Genomic DNA, 27329 nt, shown 5'->3' with positions numbered 1-27329 from the left:
GATTAGTGAGGAGACCTCCGCTTTCTGTCCACGGGAGTGGAGCTTCTCGCCTGGAGCAGACACAGAGGCCGTTCATCTGCTGCCCACAGAGGACACTGACTGTTACTGAAGGTCGGTACGAAGCCACGGTCCACGGTGTTTGTAAATGGGAGAAGAGGAGATCCGCCGTCCACTCCACGGGCTCTAACAGACACGCGGACCGTGGAGCATACAGCCCAAAAGTTTACGGTCCTGCTGCTGCGTATGACACTGTCCTGGGTGTAGCTGAGGACGAGACAGGCATTTAGTGTCCATTCTGACGACTTTCCACTTCCCAAAGGTGAGTTTGATCAGCTTTGTCCGTGCGTTAGAACATAAACCAAGCTGCATGTATAATAATCCTTCTGTATCCGCAAGAAAACACATGGTATTAAACAAACATACTTTACCTTAGCCTGCAGCAGTTCCATCTGGTATATTTTTGGTCTGCTTTTGGGGGTATGAGTAGAATTTGTGCAGAAGTTGATCACATGGTCTGCATGGTCTTGGTTTTATTTTGTTTGTTGATGAATCAGAGACAATCCATTAGGTTAAATCAATCAATACATCATCTAACATGAAATACAAATAATTTAAGAATAATTACAATATTTCTGTTATTCATATGTTTAGTGTTAAGTTTATTTTTTTCCTGATATCCTGTTCTCTGACATTAATGCAGATTTTCAACCATGGTTACACCTTGTTAAAAGATGAGAATTAGATTTGCTGTGTTTAGTTGTGAAAGGATTTCTTTCTAACAAGAAGGCATCTGTTAGTCTACTTCTGCAGGAAAGTACGTCTGCCACAGGGAGTTGGTGTTGGAGGTAATTTAGAGAGGTGTTTTAATTAAACGGGATGTCTCTCCAAAGAGGAAACTGGATCAGACTCAGTACCAGTCAGACTGTTAACTGTCTGCAGTACTGGAGACAGAGATGTTTTTTAATACTCACCTTACCCTGGCTTGTGTTAGACAAGGTGAGGACATTTGTTAGTTAAGCCACAGATGATGTGTGTGTGTGTGTGCGCGCGCGCGCGTGTGTGTGCGTGCGTGCACGCACGCCAGATTTGGTGGAAGATCAATGATTAAATCAGGATGAAGGAAATACCGTAACTTTTGTGCAAAGTGGCTGAAAAGGGCATCATTTAGCAAAGATTCACTTCTCTGCATCTTGTAAATGAGGCTGCAAATTACCACCAGACTGTTCCTAAATCTGCCCAAAGTGATATGTGGCTCATAAGGGCAGATGGTTAAGCCTTTGAAAAGATGGAAAGAAAAAATTAACAAGGAAAAAAGGCTTTGTAGCTTTTTCCGACACACTTAAAGATGCACCAAAGATGTCCTGTTTTCCAATTCTTTATATAATCTCAACTAAAAGATTATAATAGTGTTGGTGGTTGTCCAATTCTTTTTCATTCATATGGCTTTAATTAGACACCTTTTATAATGGGATTCTGATATGGATAGACAGGAGAAAATCTCTTAGTTTTTTACTTTTAAAATTAAATTTAAAGGTCAGTTGAGAAAACCTGAGTATGTTTTTATCTATTTTTATTTCAATAGTTGGTGGTAATGTGGATATTAAACATATAAAGGATTGTCCACTGCTTATAACTAACATAAAAAGTCTTAACTTCACTAAGTCAAAACCTTCAAACAAGTCTCTCATAGGGTTGCATCTTGTATTTGTTCATCATTTGGTTGTTTTTGCCTGATAAATAATATTTTCACTTGATGTAGCTGAGAGCTCTGAGCTGTATCTTAACGATTGATTGATTGTTGACGAATAAACCATGATGAGGAAAATGTCTGATAAGGTTGGCACATCTCAAGTAAAGCTACAGAGTATATCAGGGCTATTTTGTCCGACTATTGTTTACAAGATGAAGAATATACTTTTAGTCATAATTAACTAATTATTTCAAATGTATAAAACTCATACTGTATCCAAGATTATCCTAGAAAACTGGTATAAACAGTGTTAAAGATATATTCAGGGTCATGTCATTAATTATTAGACTGCTCAGAATATTTGTTTACATTACTCTTTGTTATTTAAAAAATCAGCTTCATAGAATCACATATTGAAATTAACATGATTCAATGAAATGACCTCTAATGCAACATTGCTGCTCTGTCCAGATGCACACTCTGTTTTACCTACATGATGATGCTACTGTTGTCAGTGTCCAAACATGCACAATTATTTCTTTGTAAGAAATTAGAGTATGAGAGACATCATTCAGTTGCATTATTTGGGGCAAAATGAGCCATTATTGGCTCTGTCAACCTGAAACTGCATGCAATTCATCAGTGTGTCCAGACTGCAGTGGAACTGTGTTTCTCTTCATTAGCTGCTGTTTCTATTGACTGCTTCATCCATCACTTTATTACCGGGGCATAACCCAAGTAGGTGCTCATTCACTGACCATATTTGTGTTGAGCAGTGTAGATGTATGTTTATCTATCATCTGAATTTTTAGATTTCCCTGATTTTGTTCACGTTAAAATATCAGTGTTGTTACTTGTACTCCCTGAGACTGATGAGACTTTAAAGCGCCGTGCTGCAGATAGAGAATTAAAAAAGATAATTAAAAGCAGAATTTGCATTTTGATTGGGTAAGAGTTGTATCAGAGAGCTATTGAACATCTGTCTTGGAACTTTTTCGGAATAAACCAGGTGTTTTTATGATGATTAAATTTACCACAGTTAGGATTAGTTGTGGCAAAGAATGTTTATGATTCATTCTGGGCTATAACCTGAAGGAAGTATTTGAGTCAAAAAAAATTAATGAATAGCAGCCTGTTGTTGCACTTAGTAGAACTTGCCCTGCAGTATCTTTTCCTTAGCATGTCATCATGTGTTCAGGTATTAGGAAGAAAATCTGGTTCCACCGCCAACCCCTGGCGAAATACTCTGAATGACTTGTTGACATATTGGACTCCAGGGAAAAGGTTTCAGTTTATAAAGATCCCAGTGATGAGTGCAAGTGAATGAGAAAACGAGAGACAAGATGAGAGGAAGGAGAAAAGGTCACTTTGCTTTAAATGTTGTCAGGTTCAAGCAAAAATTGCTCTCATTGTATTTCACTGAAGTGGAAGCTCTTGTATTATGCAGACTAGGCCCGCTAATTGATTTCACGGCTGGTGATGTGCCGCCCAAAGGAATCTGGCACAGAAGGCAGGAAATAGATGGGGGGAAAATCAGTCCTTTGAGATACAGGGTCACACAAGACATCCTGTGTTCTCAGTACAAATCTGGCAAAGTCTTACATTGACACTACAAAATAACCACTAACATTTATTGCTTGGTCTCTGGCAGCTAATGACGGAGTGAAGTCAGAAGTTGAGTTTCAGTTACAAACTGTGGTATTAAGTCCCTAAAAGCAACAATAAAGAGCAGTGACTCTGCATGTAATCTGATGTGACTGCTGTCTCTAAGGCTGTGCACATCATCGTGTCAGCAGAGTGGAAGAGTAGATCTCATAAGAACAACTCAGGAGCATTTACACTGCACTTACGAAGGTGGTTGTATGCTTTATTAATTATTCAAGTGAACTGGAGTAATGGTAATCCCTACACCAAATAACAAAGGAATATGTTAAATTACAATTGAATTTTAATTAGTTTATTGTTTTAACTATAGTTATTAATTAACAAATTTAGGATTAATTAGAGTCAGACAGATGTCACATGAGCACAACATAAAACAACATCCAATGAGATTTTTGGGCTCGACAGTGTGTCATTCAGCTTCAAAACACACTGTGGCTTTTGAGGAGTAATACAAGAAACTATTTTAATTAAACATGAAAAAAGGGAAGTGAAAAACATGCTTTCTGAGCCACCATACACACACTGACTAGTGTGTTTATAACAAAGCTGGACACTTTCTAGCTACATATGTCCATTATAAATGCTTATTTATTTATTTATAATATATGAATACAATAAATTAAAACACACATCTCTAGATATAAAAGCCTTTTACGATACATCTCATATGTGCTGTAAGTGTAACTATTCAGGTATGAGTATTAAACATAAATAGGTGGCAGCAGTTTGAAGGCCTCACCAAGTTGGATATTGTGTGATTGCACCAGGAAGCTTCTTATCAGAAGCAGGTCACATTTCCTTCCTGGTTTAGGTGAACACAACCGCCTGATCTCGCTGCAGCATCTTGTCCAAAATGTTTCACAATTGGTTTGAAATAGAAGAACAAAACAACTGACAGTCCAGTCAGTCGTCTCACATACATTACTAAACATTAGGCCAAACTGTGTTCAAGGAAAAGCCTGTACTGGATTTAAGGGTTGCAAATTTTTTATCAGTGGTTACAACAGTATACTGTTTTATATAATTTTATCAATAAAGATCAGTTCACATAGACAACATTCTAGTAATGGGGACAAAATGTGGATTTTGTTTTTTGTTGTTCAAGAATTGTTGTGAGATGCGTAGTGAGCAAGCACAGAGGTAGTGCACTTTTGATAAAACAAGATAAATAAACCTAGTTTTTCTTGTTTATTCAAGAGTTCTTTAAATTGGGTTTGATAGATTTCAAAGCCTCAAACCACAAAGTTTTCTCAAATCTGTCTTTACAAGTCATGAAAAATGAGAAGGCTGAATGTTTCAACTGAAGAAAACTGATGGAAGCTGATACTGTACATAAAGACCTTATTCATGCTTTATTCAATGTCTGTTCTGTGAAATGGGGATTCCAATGCTTTAGTGGTGAAAAATCAAAAATACATGAGGTGAGGGTACCAATTATCTACATGCTGAATATATCAGAATACAGTGGACATGCATTACAAGATTTCTCATGCTTGACGTAAATAGCATGTCCTGAACCTGATCAGTGATAAGGCCTTAAATGGACATGCTGTTCAATGTATTGAGCCCATTGCACTTGCCAGGAACTCACTAAGAGAAGCTGTTTTTTATACCAATATGTACAAGCTACGAAAACCTGAAAGAACCAAGTATTAAAAAAAAAAAAAAAAAAAAAAAATCCTTTAAGCGATTTACAGCTACTAAAATGGACACTTAATACTAATACTGGGAACACCAAGATTGAAGTGGTTTTGTGAATTAAATAAATAGACTTGCTGTTTTAAAGCATCCAAAAGATCAGCTCATTCATGAACAAGCCAACACTAATAGGAAGGCTGAGGTCCCTGTGCATGTGACTGTTTGTGGTTTAAGCGCAGCCTTGGGCTTCTTAACATGGTGTTCCTCTGGCTGATTAGAGCCAGGTGTCTACTCTACAAAATGAGGGTATTGAGGGCAGCCTGCTTCACTGCAGAGGACCAGCTGCTGCAATCTCAAATAATCTTGTGGGAAGGGTAGTCGTAAAGCTAAACATGCCCTTGCTGAAATTAGACGCTCTGGAGGACAAATTGTGCTGCTGTTGCTCATTTGGAAAATGAAATCTACCCCTGCAATTATTTTATGTTGTTGTTGGCGCTAATTATAAATCATGGAAGCGGCTGAAGAGGCAGTGTTGCTGACTCATTGCTGAGTAGCACACACAGCTATAGATGTACTCGGTGTGATTCAAAAGCAATATTATTCCCAGCTGTGCATGAAATCAGTTCACTTTTGTAATGGAAAAATGAGAGCAGGAAATGTTTCCTGATGGCACGTTGTTTCCACCAATAGTTAAAGCAACTGAATTCTGAAACAGTTTTGCAGTGTATTTGGATTTTGTTTCCAGGAGATGAGGAAATGAGGAGCTGAATTAAATAAGTTGGTAGAAAATGTAGGCCCCAGAATTCTGTCACGGAGCAGCCATAACATTTTTTGGAAGACCAAATGTGGCATAGCTTCAGAGTCTCCTCTTGGGACATGTTATCGAGTTAAAATAAAGAGTTTCTGTAGGCTTAAAAAAGAGCATGTGTGGTTTTGTTTGAGTTGGACAAAACTTGGAACTAGTTTGGTGTAAAACAGCGACTCTCTGATGGGAGTATATTTACGTATGGGTGTGTATGTTGGGGGTGTTTTCCTGTTGAGGTTTTTTCCATATTTGTGCCCCCAAAAGCAAATAGTCTGAAGTCTCTTACCAGAACCAATCAATTGGCTCTGGTGCCAAGAGCCACATTCAGGAAGACATTGCTGTGTTCTGTGCTATCTTTATACGCCCCAAAAAATGTACATCTGGAAAGGATTTACCAAGGAGAAAATGTAATAATTTAGATTTACTGCATTTGCTCTTTATTTTTCTCATGGATGTAGTCAAACTTAAAATATGAACATCACAGCCTGACACCTGCAGTGAGCTGACATGACTTTTACCTGGATGTTGACTGTTTTGACAACCAATGAATCATAGATTATTTATGCAGATGCCACTGAGTAAATACAAACCAAGTAGGACAATTTAACTGTTGCAACTTTGAATCAGTCAGAGTTTGCTGTTTTACATCAGAGTCTCTGAGCTCAGGTCTCTAAATCATTAATGAAACACACTATTAAAGAGTCCTGAAGAAAGGGTTCCACACATCACAAAAAACATGTGGACCAAACTGTTGGACCAAACCAATGTGTTAATATTGATATTTGTATTTTCTCGAAAAGTAAGCACTAACAAAGTGGTTTAACTTGATTAAAAAAAAAGACCATGATATATTCAAAGAATGTCCAAATGGTAAAGATGGATGAATTAATCAGTTTGGCCAATTAATCATAAGAGAAAACACATTTTACAAACTATCAGAGAAAATAATGTTAAAAAAAAAAAAAAAAAGAGAATCCCATACAGATTTTTAAGTTTAGTTCAACTTTTAGTTCCAGATTCATTCATTGTGTTACCTTAGACATTGCAGGTCAACAGTTTTCCAATTTGTAGTTAATTTCTGGCAGTTTTTTCAGGTGAAACGGGTCAATCAGTGATCATCTTTTTCTTTTTAACCAGTATTATATTATCAGTCTGTAAATATCCACTATCAGTCGACTTCCACTAAATGTCTCCTGTATCTTTGTCATCACTCCTCTGTCCTGCCTGGATCACTGTCCTTCACCAGTGTCCCTCTTTTCTTCACCCCTCTCTCCACCCCTGTCTGCAGGTTGCTATGGTGAACAGCAGGGTGGAGGCGCCCGCAGTGGCAGTGATGGGCAGCGGCAGTGGGACGGCGGGCAGGTCCTGCGCAGGATGTGGGGGTCGAATCTCAGACCGCTTCCTGCTCTTCTCCATGGAGAGGTATTGGCATACACGCTGTCTCAAATGTTCCTGCTGCCATGCTCAGCTGGGAGAGTACAGCAGCACCTGCTACAGCAAAGGAGGCATGATCCTCTGCAAGAACGACTACATCAGGTGAGCCCTGCTGATGTGTGACTCACAGGTTCATCACACGTCAGTGAATCTGTTTTTCTCATAAAAATATCTGACATAACTTACCAACTTATATCAAATGTTTGTAAGAGTAATGATAATAATAAATGTTATTTTCACAGCATTTATCAAAAGTGTGTTACAAAATACTTCAGAACAAACACATAAAACACAGTGATCAAATAGGCAGTGTGTGTGGGGAAAAAACAGGCAAGCAAAGAATGAAAGAGAAATAAATGTTAAACCAGGAGACGATTAGAAACCATAAATAAGAAAATGACAGAGTTAGGATCAGGGATGGAATATAAAAATATTTGTTAAATTAAATGTTAAAAGTAAGTAATGTATGATTTAAGTGCTGAGATTAACTCAGTAGTTAGTAATAAATAAAAGAATTGGAAGAATAAAAATAGCCCAAAAAATTAATTTATGAAGTGTAGTCTGAAGCGCAGTATGCTTCAAAAATTAATTCATGAAGTGTAGTCTGAAGCGCAGTATGCTTCAGACTGCACTGTCAGTTTGCAGTTCATGTAAGGTTTCATTTGTGTAGTTAGGATTGCCATTCATATCTTATTTATCTAAAAGACAACACAGTGTCTGCCCTTAAACGCATCACAGTTTAAATAATAATATTTTATATCCCTCATCCAGTAATTTGAGAGATTTAATCCGCACTTGATGTCTCAGGTCTGAGTTAATGATTTGTGGGTAGAGCATTAGAAAGCGGCAGGTTCACATCTGTAACTTCCTATTGTGTTATAACTAAAGTTCACAAAGTAGGTATTCATATTTTTCATTCAGAGATGATCATCCTCTCCTTATTTACAGCATTTCCATGCCTAAACAACTCTGCAGGAAGTAATTACCCTGCCAGCTGTAATTCAACCTACCAGTAGTATAAATTACCTTCCAGACACAGTCTACATTTCGTATGGTAACATTTGATATTTGATTGTGTGAGCTTTGTCCTTTGTACACAGTCCAGGCGGGGCAGATACTGTAAAGTCTCAGAGGAGGGTTGGTGTAACTGAGATGCAGATTTTGTGGGTGCCCTCATCTCCGGGGCGAAGGCAGGTCTGGATGTGGAAAAGCCACAGGCGAGGGCCTGCCGAGGAGACGCCGAGACACAGCAGACTTTGTACATCCGTCCAGTAATAATACAGCGGCTTTTAGGCCCTCTCTTATGAAATAAATAAGGCTCTCACTGTACACTCAAATTACACTGTAATCTCCAATAGGATACAGCACATGGTAACGAAAGGTTGGTTTTGTATTAAAGAAATCCCACATTTAGTACTGCTGAAAATAGTTCAGCAGTATAGATATTTTTTCAGGTGTGGGATACAGATCATGGATGTACAAATGGATTTCAAATGCTCCTGACTAATATAGATGTGTTGTGGTGACTCTAGGGCTGGGCGATCTGGCAAAAAGATCATATGGGAATCTTCTGCGGAGGACCCATGATCTGAACCACAATTTTTCTCACCTCTTATGAGATGTAGACATTACAAGTTAACAAAGATTCAAAGAAATATAACAACATACCAGTGATTTGTAAAAAATACACTAAATGAGGGTCACTGTTTCAGTTAATTTCTTACTGTATACTATTTGCTTCTATCCATTGGCATTGCATCTCAGTTATATATTTGGAAGTAAGGCAAATAAAATCTCACAAGAGAACTAATATCAGTAGTGAAAGTCAGCTGGGTAGGCACAGTGAAAGACCAGGTCTCTAACATAACAAAAATCCTGTTACACTTTATTGATTTGCATTTACTGAACTCAGTCAGTGCTCAATGCTCATGTTATTAGTGTGTGGTTGGTCTTATCAATGAGATGTTTCACTGACATCAGATAAATGGCTGAATAACACAGACCCAACCCTGACCTGAGGTGGAAGTGCAAACGTGCACACCTGTGCCTGGTTCAGGTCCTCGTGTTCTCACCCTTCTTGCCAGTACAGCATGATGAGCTGTAACTGAGCCTGAAGAGGAGTGTGTGTGGGTTAATTAAGGAGAACACGGATCCTCTCAGGCGTGCTCATTAAATGACTGTTTGGATTAAGATAAAAAATTCATTACTCTGTGCAGTCATTGAAAGAGAGAGAGAAGGAGATCACTCAGTCTGGTCCAGTTAAGTGTCACAGAGCATCAGTTTCACAAGACATTGTAATGATGACAGAGGTTTCCCATTAAAACTTAAAGCTTCTTTAGTTCAGATTCTGAAATGCTCTCAGTCGCTGATTGAAATGGACTGGCTGCTCCTGTGTATTGAGTACATACACAGGACATTTAAGGTATAATGTTACATTTTGTGATAAAAATCCAACATTGTATTTGAAGTTTGGAGTATTTGGATGTTTCTTTTAAATGCAAATGAACTCTAGAGGACCATGTAAATAATGCACACAACCCTAAGGCAACACACAATAACAAATCCACATGGTTAACGGTTGCCATGACAACGCATGAGTCTTGATGTGAGCCAGATGTAAACTGTGTTTGGACAAAAGACAACTTTGTTTTCCTGATTATAGAGCCCATCTCAAACACCAGAAAGATTTCATGTTACCTGTAACAATGAACTGAACACCTCAGCCGTGCTCATAATGTGCCATTTAGTATGCGTTTGTCGCACAAGCCGTTGTGCCAAATTTCTACCCGAAACTAATTTAATAGCAAAATATTTAAAATAACAATATAAATTTATGGTTATTGGTTGTAAACCTGTACAATCTGCCCTAATGTACATAAAATATTTTACTTTCACACTGAATTAGTGCAATTTTTAGTACTAAAAATGCACATGTCCATAATCTAGTAAGTAAACAGCATTTGAAATTAATTTATTATCTAGTTTAACATTTTCTAAAATATGGATAGTTATTTTCAGGTGGAGAGATGACGAATGAATGCCGTTCTTATGTGTCTCAGTTTAGTATTAGGCTACAAGCTAGTTAGCTTAGCTTATCATAAGGAATTAAAACAAGGGGAGGCAGCTAGCCTGAAATGTCTCCTAGTAATAAAATGGGCTCACTTGCAAGTGGCCAGACTTACACAATGTGTCTTGTTTGGGTCATTATCCATAATTATTATATAACATAAATTATTCACCATTTTAAACTGTATTCATTTTTTAGGTGTGACAATAGGAAATGAGCATCTCTTGGCTACTAAATTCTCCTGGTAGGGAGAGCAATAGAACTTCGCATGTCTATATAATAAGGTCTTCATTCAGAGATGTTGCAATGAAAAAGTAATTTTATGACTGTCACACAAAAAAATGGTTCATTTTAGAGGTTTGGGGTTGTAACAAAATAGATTGTTGAAGGAGACAGATGAATATAAAGTAAATCACATTTTCACGGCTTGATTCTTATCAAAACATTTCTAACATATTTCCTGTGGATATCCTTTGGACTGTCAGATAATGCATTTAGAAAGCAAATCCCCCTCATTAGTCAGAGTGGTGAGTCCGACATGTCGACGATTTCTTTCATCCACAGACTGTTTGGACACAGTGGAGCCTGCAGTGCTTGTGGACAGTCAATCCCGGCCAGTGAGATGGTGATGAGAGCGCAAGGCAACGTGTACCACCTTAAGGTGAGTGTGTTTATGTAATCCTACCTTCAAAACGTTCACCATCACATCATATCATGCTATCAGTAATTGTTAAGAGAAGATGATGACAATTATGCATTAAAATTATGCATAAAACCTGGACCTAATCAGAGTGAGATGTTTAGTGGTTATAATCCTAAACCAGTGATGCTATACTCAATGCACTGGTTTGAGACCAGATGTGTTTGCCCAGCCCGGTCTCCCCTACTCTCATTCAGCTTCTTTTACATAAGTTCTTAAGGGCACTGGGACATTACATTGAAACAGGAAAGGGATTTTCCCAAATTGCTTTCACAAAGTTTAAAGTATACCATCCATTGTCTAAAATGCCATTGTCATTGTAAGTAGCACTGGAATTAATATCACCCTCAGATAGCCTCCCCACGGTTCAGAAGAGGGTCACCTGACCACATTGACCTGTACTCACAGACTTCAGGCTCATGTTCCTCTATTTTTTTTAGTGGAATACTGCCTGAGACCATTATTTCTTTGCCAGACGTTTCAGCTATGCCATTTTGAGAAGAGTCCAATAAAATCACTCGGTGCATGTGAAACTGACACAGGTCTTATGCAGGGACTACATGGTGAACAATGATGTTTTAAAAGGTATCATAATGATAATCTGCATTATTCTGTGCACGTGGAGAAGACATTGTACAGACTCTACTGTGTTCTGTCAGTCATGTACTTCTTTCTTCTCTCACCTCCATCATTTTGCTTTATTTGAGTTTACTTAGCTAAAATTTATTCAAACATTGCTTGACGGAAATTATATTACACTGACGGAACATACTGCACCAGAGCCACCTCCTTGTACTGAGTGTGCTTCAGAATTAAATAATTATTTTTCCCAGGCCTATATCCTATTGTGCTAAGTTTCATGAAAACTGGTGTTGCATACCCCTGCAGACAGGCGGTCAGTTGGGAATGAAAACTGAACCTCTTTTGGAGAGTTAATAACAGTCCCTAAAGTAAGAGCTACATCAGATAATGTGATATGATAAACTGACCCTTTGGCTCAGTTACAAGCTTTGTCTCCAATCCCGTGGTCATATCTAATTCCATGTTTGTGATGTAGTGATTAGAAAGCTGATCCCAGAAATATAGTGTTTACTTACTGTGTTTGTTTCTCTCAGTGTTTCACCTGCGCGACCTGTAGGAACCGTTTGGTCCCTGGTGATCGCTTTCACTACATCAATGGGACGATCTTCTGTGAACACGACCGGCCAGGAGGAGGTCTGCTCAGCGGGCACCCAACTTCGCTGCAGCCCAGCAGCATGATGTCAGACCAGAAGGTGAACATTTAATGGAATCAACATGAAATATGTGTTCCTCAAGCAGATATCCTGTTTATCCTTTCATCATAACTTATTTTCTTAAATATTTACAGGTCTGCTGAGGACGAAGATAGGAAACCACACGTGCCTTCTCCCCCACATTCCTCCTCTTTCACTTCTAAACTCTCATCTTTTATTGTTTAAAAACCTGCCGTTGGTTGACCTGCCTCCATCCCGACAAACTGTCACTCCACAGTCTGGTTACATTCACTCCTGCTGCTGGTCTATACTCCTTCATAGAACAATAACTTCTCTGAGAAGACTGAAGAGTGAAATCCAAACAGATCCAGTGGAGGAATAGTGATGCTGAGGATGGCTGGAGTTTATTTATAATATAGAGTGTTGTCTCTTGGGACTGGTGGCAATACTGTTAAGGACTGGCATGAAAAAAAGGGAAAAACATAGAAGACTATGGAATTTCCCCATTCCATTTCCTTCACACAGCCAGTTACAAGGAACATTGAGAAAGGATGAAAAGCCAGAGACAACATGACTCCAACAGGAGCCAAACTATACTTTTGAAGAAAAAAAACGGAACCTCCTGAGTCATGTTTAATCTGCTGGATGTTTCCACTGACCCTCTGAGACAGCTGAACAAGGACAAAGAAAAAAATCTACCTATATTGATACTTCTGTGTAATATTGTGTGAAAATATTCAACAGTCATCTTGTTTGCAGAACATTGTGGGGTTTTTTTGCAGGGGGGGGGGGCTTGGGTTGGAAGTGAAAGTTGCCCTTTGGTGGTAGCGTTCCTGCCACAAGATACAAGTTATTTGAACAAATTCCATGTGTACATTGTAAATGTCTTGCACTCTCATGGTAATTTTTAAGCCATACTAAGATCCAACACTCAATCACATTAGTCTATCCTGAAATATCAGAATAGTTATATCAAATAAAATTTTGCCTCATAGCCACACTGTGGTGTCTGTATATTCTGATCAGCTCTGACTAAAAACACAAGGACTACATTCATGAGTTGAAAGGTTTGTGTGACACTACACGGATGAGTGTTTTACAGTAGTATGAGGAAATTAAATTCAACTTATATCTGTGTAGTTGCCCAGTCTCATCAGCAAAATTATTTGGGTTGAGGTCTGTAATCGGCCAAATTACACTAGTCTATGCTATTCTGTGTTGCTGTTCTACATCTATGTTGGCACCTGCATTAACCTCTTTAAATGAAATATTAATGCCACTAAGAAAAATTCCTTAATCTCTTGAGTCAGTGCTGCATGGCTGACTTAAACACCAACCTGATACTATTTTCAGTCCATTTCAACTGATTGTTATGCTTTTATGAGGAAACAGAAAAACTAAAGTTTAGCAACAATGGAGGATTGAGTTTTTATCCAATTATTTCTTCTATGTTCCAACAAATAATCAGTGGAGATACATGATGATAGTTGACTTTGGTTGGAACGCAGCTACCACAGGGCAAATAAGAGCATTTCTATCTCCATACAAGTCACTTGTCTTTCTACTTTATCAGTGACATATCTTATTTTCAGGTGTTGTTTCTTGTTCCAGAGCTAATAAATGCTTTCATACAGTGTTTGGAAAGAGGATTATGTAAGAGATTTAGCAGCAGTGACTGTATACTGTTCACTCTCTGTTTTTCACAGTAATAGTCCTGTTTTTGAAGTTAAAATTGACCTGATCATAGTTGAAGAACGAGTGTGTGAAGACTGGGATTACATGTTCAAAGTGCACTAATATCCTGTTGTGTTGTGTGTTAGTATATGAAGAGTGTTATTTTTCTTTTCAGTCAAATGCCATGTCTTTTTATCTTTGTAATGTGTATGGAAAGGCCTGTCTGACATACTAATGTCCGTGTTCAGTGTGCGATCTTGGTTACAGCTACATTGAGAATCTAGCACAGAGTTACAGATAGCTACTCCAGACTGAGGAGTAAGAAACACTTGTGGTTCTCAGACAAACATGGCTGATTACCCACAGGAATGGGATTTCAAAGGCCTGAGCTGAGGCCATTACAGAAGCAATTAAAGTGGGATGCGCTGGAGGCCTGCATGGGCTTTAGCTCCACTCCAGTGTTGCAGCCTAATGAGGCCTAATCTGGTGAGCTGGTCTAATTAAGAGGGAGGGAGCTTTTTCCTGTGGGCACCAAGCAGGCAGGCAGCAGTGTGTGTGCTCTCCATAGCTGTCTGAGGAAAGTACCGGACAGAATATGCATTGTTTTCAGCCATAAAAATATTTCCTTTATTCTCTGTCTGTCCAAATTAAAGCATTTAACATTTTTAACATGTCTGCTGCTCTCTAATCTTTCCAAGGTCTCTACTTTGGTTTGTCATGATTGCTTTTTGGCATGAAACCTGCTTTGAAATTAGCCTTTTTTATACATCCATTTGGCATGGAAACTATACGATCATTTTGTCCGCGCTAAGTTTAGGAGCGCTCTGAGTTCTTATTGTTTGGGTGGCTTTGTACAGAGCAGAATGAAATGCTAAAGTGAACCGCACAGGCAGAGGCACACATGAGTAGCCAGCTGTGACTTTTCAAATTAACAAACCCAGAGTACTCAGCAGCTCCTCTCACAGGGTTAGTCCAATTAGCTTCACATTCACAGCAACAATGAGGCTTTTAATGGTAATGTTTCAAAGTGCTCTTTCATAATGATGGGTGGTGAGCACATTCCTTTGGTTTTCAGTCGTCACACCAAGTCACATTACTTCTGGCAAGAAAAAGCCCCAAAAAACTGTTTAGTCTCTACTTGGTATTATACAGCACAACAACAACGTTTTACACAGATATGTAGCTTATTTTGAATTTTATTGTTTGTCAGTGCTGTGACCATGACAAATGAAACTCTGCATCATAATATTTGGGTGAATTCACTAATGCTGTGGGCATTTTTACCAGCACCTATTATTCACCTGAATAGTAGCACATTATTATGTATATCAGTCCATATCTTTGGTACAGATTGAAACATCTCTGCAAGAGTCAAGTGTATTCACAACTGCATGTTTGCTACAGGATGAAGCACCAGTTACATAGTGCCACATATATTTAACCATCCATATACTGCCCATAGAAAAAAAAAGTTCACTCAGTATTTTCACTGGATCACCCTTAACATGGATTTGCATTTGTTGTTGCACTGGTTAAGCCATGTAAATCTTGTGCAATGTCACAAGAAATGCCACAACATTTATTTCCATCTATAGTTGTATTAATTTTTCTCTAAGATCTTGTATTGATGATTGAGTTGAACCACTGTGTAAGGTCTTCTCCTTCTTATCCCATAGATTCTCAATGAGGTTCAGGTCTGGACTCTGTGGTGGTCAATCCATGTGTGTAAAAGATGTTCAGACCTGGTCATTCAGTTTATTCAGGTTCAGCTGAATGTATTTTTTGGACACATAACGTTACTGAACCTAGACCTGATGAACTGAAACAACACTGCCCCCCGTAGTCTTGTACTGTAGTCACTAGGCATGATGGGTAATCACTGCATCCACTCCTCTTCTCACCTTGATGCATCCATCACTCTGGAACAGGGTAAATCTGACCTTTTCCCACTGAAACACAGTCCAATCTTTATGCTCTCTCTCAAACTGATGGCTGTTTAAGAAATGAGAAGTTATTCACTGCATCAGTTCGAGTTAAAGAACCTGTTGCAGTAATTATTAGATGAAAGGATCCTAGATACTTGTTTAGTTAACCCCAGGGGGCAACATTTTTCTTTGGTTGTGTGTAAATACAGCAACAAGTAACATCAAAATATAATTAAAACACATGTTGAAATAAATTTAGAATTGTATAATTAATTATGCAGTATATTAGAAGAAGAAATAAACTCATAATTAAATGTCAAATGGAAGTAGAGGTACTTGTTTTTAAAAAAGACTTTAGTAAAAGTAAAAATACTGATTCAACTTATCAACTCAAGTAAAACTCAGACTGTACAAAGTCTGAAATGTACTTAAAGTATAAAAGTACAGCCTTTCTACCATTTGTTTGTGTGCATAACAAACTGAACATCACCTTATATTAATGTAAAGTGAAGAGTAAACCATTTTAACTTCAAACCAAAAAAATTCTAACTTTCAATGTCACTGACAGATTGAAACATGATGCATTTTCTCTACAGCTCAGTCTTACATTCATGTCTGATTTATCTCATTGCAACTCTCATATTCTTCTTGGTGAAAATTTGGGAAAGCACAAAGTATTGATTACTATAACTGACATTTCATTTCATCTGCATTTAATCTATGAGTCATGAGTAACAGTAAAAGGTTCTAGATAAATACTCACGAAACAGATACTTGAAATATTAGCTTAAGTACAGTAACAAAGTCTTTATACTTACCCGTCAAGTATATGTAAGTACCAAAAATAATCTAATACAGCCCTCCTGGTTCCACCTTAAGAAGGATATGGGGGTTTCAGACACACTTTTAGTTGTGATAATGCCATATATTTAGTTGAGAGAAGACATCCCCAGTGCATGTCTGTCAACAGAAACTTATGTGTGGTAACAGATCATTAGTGCTGTTAAAAAGACCAGTTAATGAATTCATTGTTTTGCACTAAATGCCCTTTTTTGATACATTCGTCTCTGTATCTTTCACAGTGAGACACTTCAGACATGAAGGTACCACATACACCTGTGCAGCTTTTGTGTTTTTTATAGCAAGAAGATGAAGGTTTTCCTGAGGAATACAGTGATCTCAGTGAGGTTAATGGGGGAAATATACTGATATATCACTGAAACGTACCTCATTAAATCTGGAAATTATTCATCCTCGCTGGCGTCTATAAGGCCAGTTGTAAGTCAAACGTCTGAAAACTTTTATTCTCCTCATATAGTCTTGCTAATTGGTTCTTGAATTCGTCGAGCTAATTAGTGATATGCAGATGGGGCTTGATTGGTTTGAGTGTGGCATGAAACTTGCACCATGGAGGGAGAATGGAAGACCCCCCTCTTTCCTTATCAAGATATGGAGATAATTGCAATTAAAGTCATTTGCATGCGTTAATGAATTTGTCTTATGCTTTTCAAGATCACAGACATGGAGTAAATAATTGATTTCCTATCAGCACAGACAGGCTGAGCATATCAAACGGCCTCTGTCATATCAGTGGAGTCAACAAACTGATAGCTGCCTGTTTTATTTGTCACTAGAGAAGGACATTCTGTGAAAAGTAAAGTAATATTCAAGACTTTAACTGTAAATAGATGAAAAACATATTGTAGGGCCGATTACATTTTGACAACAAACAAGAAGAAACTATTTGTGAAAGCAATAAAAGCAGTGAGCTTTGAATTTATTATTATTTTGGATGAGGGTATTAAATGTACTGCATATATCATAAAAAACCCCAGCTAAACATGCATCATGATGTGCCAGTACAGATTATAGAGAGGCTCAGTCAAATGTCAAAGCTAAGTTTGGTTAAAGGCAGAGTACATTCAGTCTATAACAGGACTGACACGTACAACAAAACCTGAACAGTATGACCTTTATGAGGTATTTCTTGCATGATCGCTGGATTATTTAGTGTAGCTATGGTATATAGGTGAACTAAATGAACTGACAAGTGCATATATTTAGTTCATGTTCTATTTTTGGTCCATAAATCACTGCTAAATGTATGGTAATGATAGATTCATTGATTTTTTCCTCTGTTTCTGGATGTGATCAACTTCACACTGGTTGGTCCAAATCAATCGCAAATGCCAAACCCGTGGGGATATTTTACATGCACTGCTTATATGTTCTATTACAACGATAAGCCTGATGCCCAGTGGTGAAGAAAGCTGGTATAATGCTGCTTTAGCATTTTCTGAATGGCAGTAGTGAGCTGCTGTCCTTGATACTGTACTGATACTCCGCTCCAACCATTTCTGCCTTTATAATCCCCTGCAGCACCTGGCAATTTTACAGCAATATGCAGCATTCATGAGTCTGCAATGTGTCTACCATCACAAAATAACTGTCAAAGGAATCCACAAATATCTTCAGTTCTAGAATTAAATGAAAATATATAGAGGATATTTCTTTAACAAAAGTGTTTGTACAATCAATGCTTTCATAAAAGTAGGCAGTTCTGCTTTAGTTTTAGTATTTCATTCACACGCAATGAGCCTGTATTTATAGAGGTGGCCCTTAGCTAAGAGCATGGAGCCCAGACTAACTGCTAAATTAAAGTCTGTTATAATTATGTAGATGATGATGATCATGTGCAAAGACAAATATGCTCTTGAAGCCCTGTACTAAAGCAGATTCTTAGTATTAATGTTGCTTTTTGAAGGCTGATGATCAAAAAGAGTCTGACTCTCCAAGGAGGAACCTTCAACCTTGAAATGATGTGAGGACCAACCCACCATGTATTGTTGGTGACCTTTAACATACGCTGTAGTGAGAACAAAGTGTATAATGTACTGCATGTGGACTCGTGAACTGAAATATGAAATAGATCTAATAATAAACTTAAATGGGTGAGATACCGGAGTCGAACGTGGAGATTTTTTGGTGAGGCAGAAGTGGGGGATGGGATTGTAATTTCCTCCAATCAGAGTACTTTGAATAATTAAACTGATCAACTTAATTAGCTCAATTAAGCTGATTTGACCACGGAACACTGCCATATGGTGCAAGGAAACAAAAGAGGGGGGAACTAATTAAAAGTAAAATAATGAGGATTTTAATTAACTGGTTCCCCAGACGTCAGCAAGTGGGGATGTGAAGTTGTAATTAAAAAGTCCTGTAGTGCTGGCAACATTCTCTGCCTCCCTGTTTTAATAACGGCGAGGGCTCCATCCATCTAATTAAATCTGTAAATGAATTAGCAACATTGAGGGTCCCTGTTTGAGTTTTACACCCAACCTCCCGCAGCAAACCTTCAAGATACTTCTAATAATTCTGTAATTATAGGAAGCAAACAAATCGAAGAATAAAGTTATCTACGATAAGCTGAGTCGTACATGCTTTGACATAAATAACTCAAAACGTATGCACATGGAGACAGTATATATATATATATATATATATATATATATATATATATATATGTATATATGTATGAGCAGCTTGTGGCTCAAATCCAAACACACACCCTTACATTCCAGTACATTCAGAAATGCAGTAGCACATTATGGATACGTCAACAAGGGGATTTGCAACTAGAAATGAATAAAGCTCCAGTACAACTTGACGGGTAAATTAAGCTTATTGATGCAGCTTTTTAATGGCAAAACCTTCTGATTTTGAAGATATTAAAATGAGTTTTCTGCAGCATTACATCCTGTACAGTCAGGAAAATGATTTGAAGTGTCTGTAGCCCATTTCTAATCATCAGAATGCTCTATTATAGAAGCTATGACTTATGTTTTCATGCAAATCCTACATCAAATACGTGCAATATAGTAATAGGGATGCTGGTAAAGGTGTCAGGGCCAGTGAGTCCTTACCAATTATCCTAATCCATTGTTCGGAGGACACCTGAGCGTCTGTCTCTTGGGACCCAGTCACAAAGTGTGTAAACTGACTCTGGATTTTTTGCCATGGAAAAAAAAATCAAGGTGTTTGCAGTTTTTACTCCTTGAATAGAAACAAAGGTTGTTTTAAAATGTTAATGTGGGTCACCAAGGTCATGCATAAATATTGGCTGCAGTCATGCAATAGGTGCAAGATGTTGAGACAGTCCTTCCAAGCAAATATATATTGAATAAATAAATAAAAAGTCAGTCGTAGTTTGACATGAGTCAACAATAAGGCATGCCACTGTGACAAACTGTTTTGAGCCTTTATTTGCATCTAATTTCCTTCCAGTTAACTTGAACTGTGACTGCAGTTTTTGACTAAACAAATTTATTTCCCAAGCGTCACCACCAGAGCTGGCATAGTGATTTTCTCCTTTGTCTTTTTTTAAAGGAGTGATATTTTGCTTTTTTTTTTTCATGGAATTATGCATTTTAAAACATTTTCCTGTGGTCTACATAAACCATAAACGCTATGCTTGGGTCTGAATTCTTCATTAATTCAACTCCACAGGTCCATCTTTAACCCTATTTCTGAGTAATGACACCAGAAAGGTCATTTTGAGCGCTGGCCCTTTAAATGCACATGAGCCACTTCAGGCCCCACCCCCTCCAGGTTGTTGGCTGGGCTGCTCTGGCCTGTTCAGCCCAATTTTTAGGTAATCTGCTAGAAGTTTGGACATATTTTCAGTGTGGACTACAACCGCTGCTGCTGACAAATAATTACAGTTTATTGGGAGAAATGTTTGTTGGAATCTTGACCTTAAATGTGCAAATGTTGTGAAGTAACTAATTATAGACAAAACAAAATAAGAAGGAATTAAAACAGGTTGTAGAAATCCACTTAGTTTTTGCCAAAATGAATCTAAAGATAGCTTTGCAGCACCTAGAGGGTTCCAATTCAAACTTTATGAACTATTAGGGCCCAAATACACAAATGAATGTACCAAAGACTAATAAAAGTGGGTTTAGCAAAATATGACCCCTTTAAGACCTCCACCCCAATGTAAACCAGCACTGATATTTCTCACTGTAAATGTGCATGGGTTTCTGTAGTGACTGTTTATGATGAGACAGCCAGAACATTGACTCAACTGATCAGACTAGTAACACTGATGACCCGTGAACTGGTGTACATGACAACCCTTACCCTAACTCTGGTTTCCCCCGTCATTAAAAACAGGTATATATAGATTAATTCTCCCATCCGTGCCCCTTACCACAGTACTGATAAAGATCTGCAGTTGATCCTCAATGGCATTTTCAATGGCAGCTCTAATGTGCTACATGCCAATGCTAATACTAATGCTAATGCTAGGTGTTCAACAGAGATGAAGGATCTGTCCTAATACCGACAAAATCAAAAGGTAGCAGGCAAATCAAGTCTACATATGTCTGAAAAACACAAAATAAATTTACCTCAACTTGTGTGCACTTTTTCTAATACAAAATAGAGGCAGTATAATGTGCTAATGCTAATGCTGGGTGTTTTATGTATTAGGACGGGTGTGATGCAAAGACCAAATTTCCCTACAGGGATACTAAAATAACTTAACCATTAACTTTGACCTCATGTATATAAAACCATCTGTCCTGGCCAGTTGTTGCTGTTTTAATGTTGATCTTTTAATGTTGCCATCCTTATGGGGACCTGCTTCATGACACCCATCAAAATCTTTTTTCTGTAATCAATATACTGTTGTCTGTTAAATAAATCAAGCATTTAGTTTTTGTTTCACAAAAGATGAGCATAAGATAAACACAAAGACCTCCACACACCTGTCTCCTGACTAACATTCTTATAGTCCCCCCAACCCATGTAATCACTCACATCATTCCATTTTTCTACCTTACAAATAAACAAATAAAACAAACTAGAAAAGCACTCGGAGAGCGCAGACCTCCGCCAAGGCAGACCAGTGCCGCCCCCCCCCCCCCATCACCACCAAAATTTAATTATTTGTTCCTTGTGCCAGTATCAACATTTCCTGAAATTTTCATCCAAATCCGTCCATAACTTTCTGAGTTATCTTGCACATGAACAGACAGACAGACAGACAAACCAACGCCAGCAAAAACATAACCTCCTTGGCGAAGGTAATAATACAGTTCCCCAAAGCAAAAGAGAAAATTCTGGAAAAAGTAATCATTTTTAAAGAAGTCACCAAATTCTGTAAGAGGCAAAAATGTATTCTCATATGAACACAAAATATAGCTAAACATCACTGAACTGTATGTATCATTGTTTTGTTTTACCGGAAAACCTGAGATGATTGGGCTTTAATTTTGGCACTGGTGTGAATCATGCAACTGAATGTAAGCATATGAGCCGAAACTATAGGGAAAAAGAGACCTCCAATATAATTATGTTTAATACAGACTTAATCAGTTTCATCTTTATCACAGTATTATTAATATCATCACTTCATGTGTTTGGAAAACCGTTGTCTCCCAGCAGACACAAAGCAACATTTGGAGCCAAGCTTTTGTTTCAGATGAATCAAGTCCAAGCTACTGAGAAATATATTCAACCCTTTAGCTACTAATCGCTACACCTCCACCTGTTTGCAGGTTAAATAATGTGTCAGACCTTCCTGCAGAAAGAATTACCTGATGAGGTGAAGTTTTCTTCTCTGTGCTTGTGTCATGACAGATGCATGAGTCTTTGTTACAAAACACATCACGAAGAGGAAACAGGGTCAAATGCTGCTCACTGTAACTTCTCATCGTACTTGTGACTTCACCCCCTTTGACATCGAGCAGGTCTATGTCGATGACTGAAGTAAAGTTTGTGTCAGTGGGCTGCCTTATGCGTAGGTTTTAGTGTGAGCCACTGTGTGAACTGAGTGCAGTGCTGCAAATTGCATCTGTTCCTAATTACAGAGTGCTAATGAAAGCCTGTACTCCTGGTGGGCCTACTGAGGATCGGCTTGGCACCTCTCCTCTGTCACACATAAGAGGGAAGAATCATAAACAAAATGAAACACACGCACATACAGTCCACACTGACAACTAATGAAGACAGAGAGGTGATCATGGGATCGTGGAAGGACAGCTGCCACACTCTCCACTCTGCAGTCCTCTGTTTGCCATTACACAGCTTGTCTCCATCATCAGGCTGCTGGCAGGTCTCCATTATTCTTCCTAAACAGATTAGTCTTCTGAGTGTTGCTGGCAGCAGAAGCACATATTTTAGCTGTGTGTACAGATATTTGATGCTTTAAAATGTACACAAGTGAAAGTGTTTTCCTATATTTGGCAGTTCAATGGCAGATTTACACTTAGGTACTTAGAGGTCAGGAGTGTCAAAAAACAAACAAAAACCTACAAAGAAATATGTTCATATCTACAGTCATTTTAAAATATTACATGGTATTAACTGTAAGTCAATATATTGCCTCCATAAATAGTTTGACAGACTATTTATTTTCTGTAATAATTATACTCTGATCATAAGACAGATCAAAATAAGTGACCTAGTTGTAACTCTACATGTACAAGTCCTTCCGATCATCTCTCTGTAACCATAATGTAAATGACAGAATATAGAGTTGCTGTGAAATTACAGCTGTTAAGTATGTCAGGAGCATATTAAAGCGTGATGTGATATGCCCAAATCATGTAGGATCATCTGCAATCTACAGAATATGAAAGTCATTTTTGGGCGACAGGGTCGTAATTAAACCTACTCTAAAGGTAACAGGATGTATGTTCATGTGTATTTCTGAAAAAAAAAAAAAAAAAAAAAAAAAATTCCAAAAAAAGCCACAGTGAGTTAGAATTAACTGTAGAGGTGTTAGTTTAGGAGTAATTTTCCTGTCTCCCTTCCATACAGTGGCTGGAAAAAACAACATGTTAGTCCCTTGTTAGAGTCTGTTTGTTTTGTCTCATCTGGGATTTTTCATTAAGGGGGCATTAACTCTGGTCCACCAACATAGTAGGTAACAGTAATGCACCTCAACACTGGATGCCACCCACTATAAAACAGAAAAACAGGGAAGAGGTCCATCCGGAACTACTGTAGAAACACGGCTCAACATAGAAAACCCTGTACCCTGTATATATAAATTGCTCATTTCATTGTGCAACACTCATTTTTGCGTGATTATACACTAATGAAAACATAATTATGAATATTATATTCAGTTTCTGTAATTACATCCTCCCAAATCTTACACACTGGCCATTAAGATCCCTAGTCAAATTGTGTGTTTGAGTGCCATGCAAAGATTTGGATAAATAAAGTGTATAATTAGGCAGAGGTTTTCCAACAAAGTATCCAACCTTTGATCAGGCTCTCTCTACTGCCTGTCTCAATCATTGTACAATATATTATTATTATTATTATTATTATTACCAGATCAACAGAAATGAAAGATCTGTCTTAATACCTACAAAATCAAAAGGTAGCAGGCAAGTGTAGTTTATGTATATTTGAAAAATAACACACAATATATTTACCTCAACTTGTGCACACTTCTAATAGGCCTACTAAATAGAGCCAGTGTAATGTGCTATGTGCTAATGCTAATGCTAAGTGTTGCATATATTAGGATGGGTACAATGCAGAGACTGAATTTCCTTAAGGGGATGATAAAATAACTTAACCATTATCTTTAATCTCATGTATTTTTAAACTATCTGTCCTGGCCAGTTCTTATTGATTTAATTTTGATCTTTTAATGTTGCTGTCCTTACCTTGCTTCATGACACCCATCAATTTTATTTATTTATTTATTTATTTATTTATTTTTTTTGTAATCAAAATGCTGTTGTCTGTTGAAAAGTTTGAGGATTTATTTTTTATTTTACAAAAATTAGCATAAGAGTTCAAATACTAAATAGAGGCAGTATTTTGGACCAATTGCATCCCATAATCCATCATGCCTGGAGCATTTCATGCAGGTCCAGAAGGTGACATTTATATTAGTTGTAATGCAGAGAGAGAGAAACACAAGCATCCAGCGTGGCATATTTAACACTACATCTCCCTGGACAGATCTCAGCAGACCTGTTTGTTTTATTTTCATGTGCACTATTTAATTTAAAGACGGCCTTCAGTTGTTGTAGTTCAGCCTTCAAGTGAGTGTGATTTGCTGCTTGTAACAATCTCAAACAGACTATTTGTGAGCAGCAAGCTGGATGCACCAATAAAACCTGACTTTCCTTCACCATAGCAGAACTTGGATGGACTGGTGTTTCCACATCTCTATTTTAATCAGCATCATTTATTTTCTTTTTTTGTTTTTTTACTGCTGGTCACTTTTGGAACCTGCACCAACATGTCTGCAACCCTACACCCCTGTCCTCTGACTGCCCCTGCAGCCTGTACTACACTTCCCAGTTCCTCCAAATCTCCTGATAGTCCAAATAGTCCAGATACAATATCACTAATATCCCTAATTGCCTCATTAAATTGACACACAAGCCAGGACCAAAGCTGAGGCAGAGACCCTAATTAGACACCTAAACATGAAGCCAAGGGCGTTTTATGGAGGGGCACTTTGGGGAATGTTTTAATGAGGACATGGTGCTGAGAATAACTTTAGAGTCATTTGTTGACGCTGGAGCTGCACCCGGTGGCTAGCACTCTCTAACCTTACTGAGAGACGCACAGAGTAAAATAAGGGCAAAACCTAAAGTCTGAAGTCCTGCTGCTGTCCCCTACCGGCTGTGAATGGAAACTATGTAAGGGCTGACATAAGGAAACATAAGGAAAGGTTTTTACATTTTAACAGTGATATATTCATTTTGGGGGGCATGGCTGTTTTAGGATTACTTCAGCTGTTTAATGTTATGTCCCCAGAGTTAAAAGCCTGTCTTTTTCTGCACTGATTAATAACACTGGCTGGGGGAACTTTTTTTTTTTTTTTTTTTAACATATTGGGGTTTTTTTCATTTGCTTTTACTTAACTTTACATCTAAAATTTTTAATTAGAAAATTACAGTTACTGTTAAAAAAGATGATACAATCACATCCAAAGAGCTGATAACTTCATAAGCACACATAAGGCAAATATATAAACCTATAGTCCAAATATGTGAGCAATTTATAGATCATCCCCCAAACTTCTTCATCATTACTAATTTAGAAACAAATGTCCTAAGTACTTCTCACATATTAGGCTTTGTTTTTTTGTTTGTTTGTTTTTATCTCTATCACACTTTTGCAAATGCTAACTTCTAAACAACAGTCTGATAGTGTCTTAGAAAATGAAGGAAAATTAATTTTCTTGTAATTAATGCTGTCATCCATGTTTATTTAGTTCCACCAGTATTATAAATATCCTCAATGTCAGGAGCTTTATATGATTCACAGTTTTATAGAAACTCCTCTGCAGAAGCTGGAGTTAACTGTAGAAGGTAAAATGTCATTTTAATGAAGACATGTCTTATATGATGTCAGTGAGGGTCTTTCCACATGATTCTGACGTGACTAATGAAGGAGTCTGAGAGCCACAGAGCCAATGATAAGGTGATATCGCTACCAAACACAGGTCATTATTTCCATGTCCTCTTTAACACTGGCCGTCTCTGTCTTTATCTGCTCCACTGTCAGCAGCCTCTCAGACAGAGTCCAGGTCTGGATGCAGAGACACATTCAGTTCAACTGCAGCCGAGCGGAGGGCACAAAGAGCCCATTCACAGAGGCAAAACAGGAAACAGCCATACATCATGCTTCCTCATGGAACATGTTTTGATCCCAGTTCTGCAACACACTCAAGATTTTAGCCGTTAATTTTTGTTTTTCTCACACAACTCTTTTGTGCTGCCTTTAATGGGTTTATTCTGCTGAGTTTATTTATGTCTCAGCAACCACATTCAAAGCCAAAGGTCCAACTGCAGAAGGCCGGTTGCCCTTTCGCATTAAAGTGAATTCCAGACAATGTCCAATGATTGTACAGGCTGGTGTTATATGTGAATAGTATGTGGCAGACGTCTGGAGTAGTCAAACCAGACATTACCTTGCCTGCCCTGCTCCCTAGCGATCATCACTTCTGACAGTCTCTGGAGACGGCGGAGGCAACAGAGCCTGTGTGTGATCTTAGGAGTTCACAGCTCACACAGGGTGGCCTCCAGCAGGCAAAGCTCCTCTTTAAAGTCTACAAAGGGATGCTTGTTATTACAGTTTGGAGCTGTTTTGCTAAAATGTTTCTCCGTTTTGTAAAGAGAAACTTATTACCCAGTGCAACAGGGAGGCTCCCTGGTGTTTCTATCGTTTTTGTCAACAGTGGTGCTCCACAGCACCGATAAAAGAGATCAACTGAGTGGTAGACTGTTTTCAGGATAAATTTCTCATACATTTTTAGTGTATGTCATCCTTTAAACAGTGCATTGCAGATATGTGGCCAACTTGTGAATGTCCAGAAGCTTCTCTACATCTCTGGAGGAAATAAGAGGTTTGACACTGGAAATACAGTGCTGTTCTTGTCTCCTTTGAAATGTCGTGATTCAGCTGGAGGATATTTCAGGTCAGAGATGGAGATGAGTGGAGACACTTTTA

At 38.0% G+C, this 27329-nt stretch overlaps 1 protein-coding gene across 1 annotated transcript; it reads left to right on the top strand.

The window, feature by feature from the left end:
• lmo4a (LIM domain only 4a) lies at positions 1-14577 on the top strand. The gene is made up of 5 exons (XM_030149151.1): positions 1-319; positions 7087-7334; positions 10864-10960; positions 12115-12273; positions 12369-14577. Exons 2-5 carry the CDS (start codon positions 7093-7095, stop codon positions 12375-12377), a joined length of 507 nt encoding a protein of 168 aa, XP_030005011.1. The 5' UTR covers positions 1-319; positions 7087-7092; the 3' UTR covers positions 12378-14577.
• Positions 14578-27329: the final 12752 nt, after the last annotated feature.

Source organism: Sphaeramia orbicularis, chromosome 12, assembly GCF_902148855.1.
Source record: "Sphaeramia orbicularis chromosome 12, fSphaOr1.1, whole genome shotgun sequence".
NCBI classification, from domain to species: Eukaryota; Metazoa; Chordata; class Actinopteri; order Kurtiformes; family Apogonidae; genus Sphaeramia; species Sphaeramia orbicularis.
Note: the sequence above shows the minus strand (reverse complement) of the source record. Positions and strands in the feature narration are given on the sequence as shown.

What these genes read in the sequence shown, in the direction of transcription:
- lmo4a (XM_030149151.1), top strand. Translation starts at nt 7,093, where the DNA reads ATGGTGAACAGCAGGGTGGAGGCGCCCGCAGTGGCAGTGATGGGCAGC. An exon ending in TGCAAGAACGACTACATCAG is followed by an intron (nt 7,335 to 10,863) that starts GTGAGCCCTGCT and finishes TTTCATCCACAG; the next exon opens with ACTGTTTGGACACAGTGGAG. An exon ending in GCAACGTGTACCACCTTAAG is followed by an intron (nt 10,961 to 12,114) that starts GTGAGTGTGTTT and finishes TGTTTCTCTCAG; the next exon opens with TGTTTCACCTGCGCGACCTG.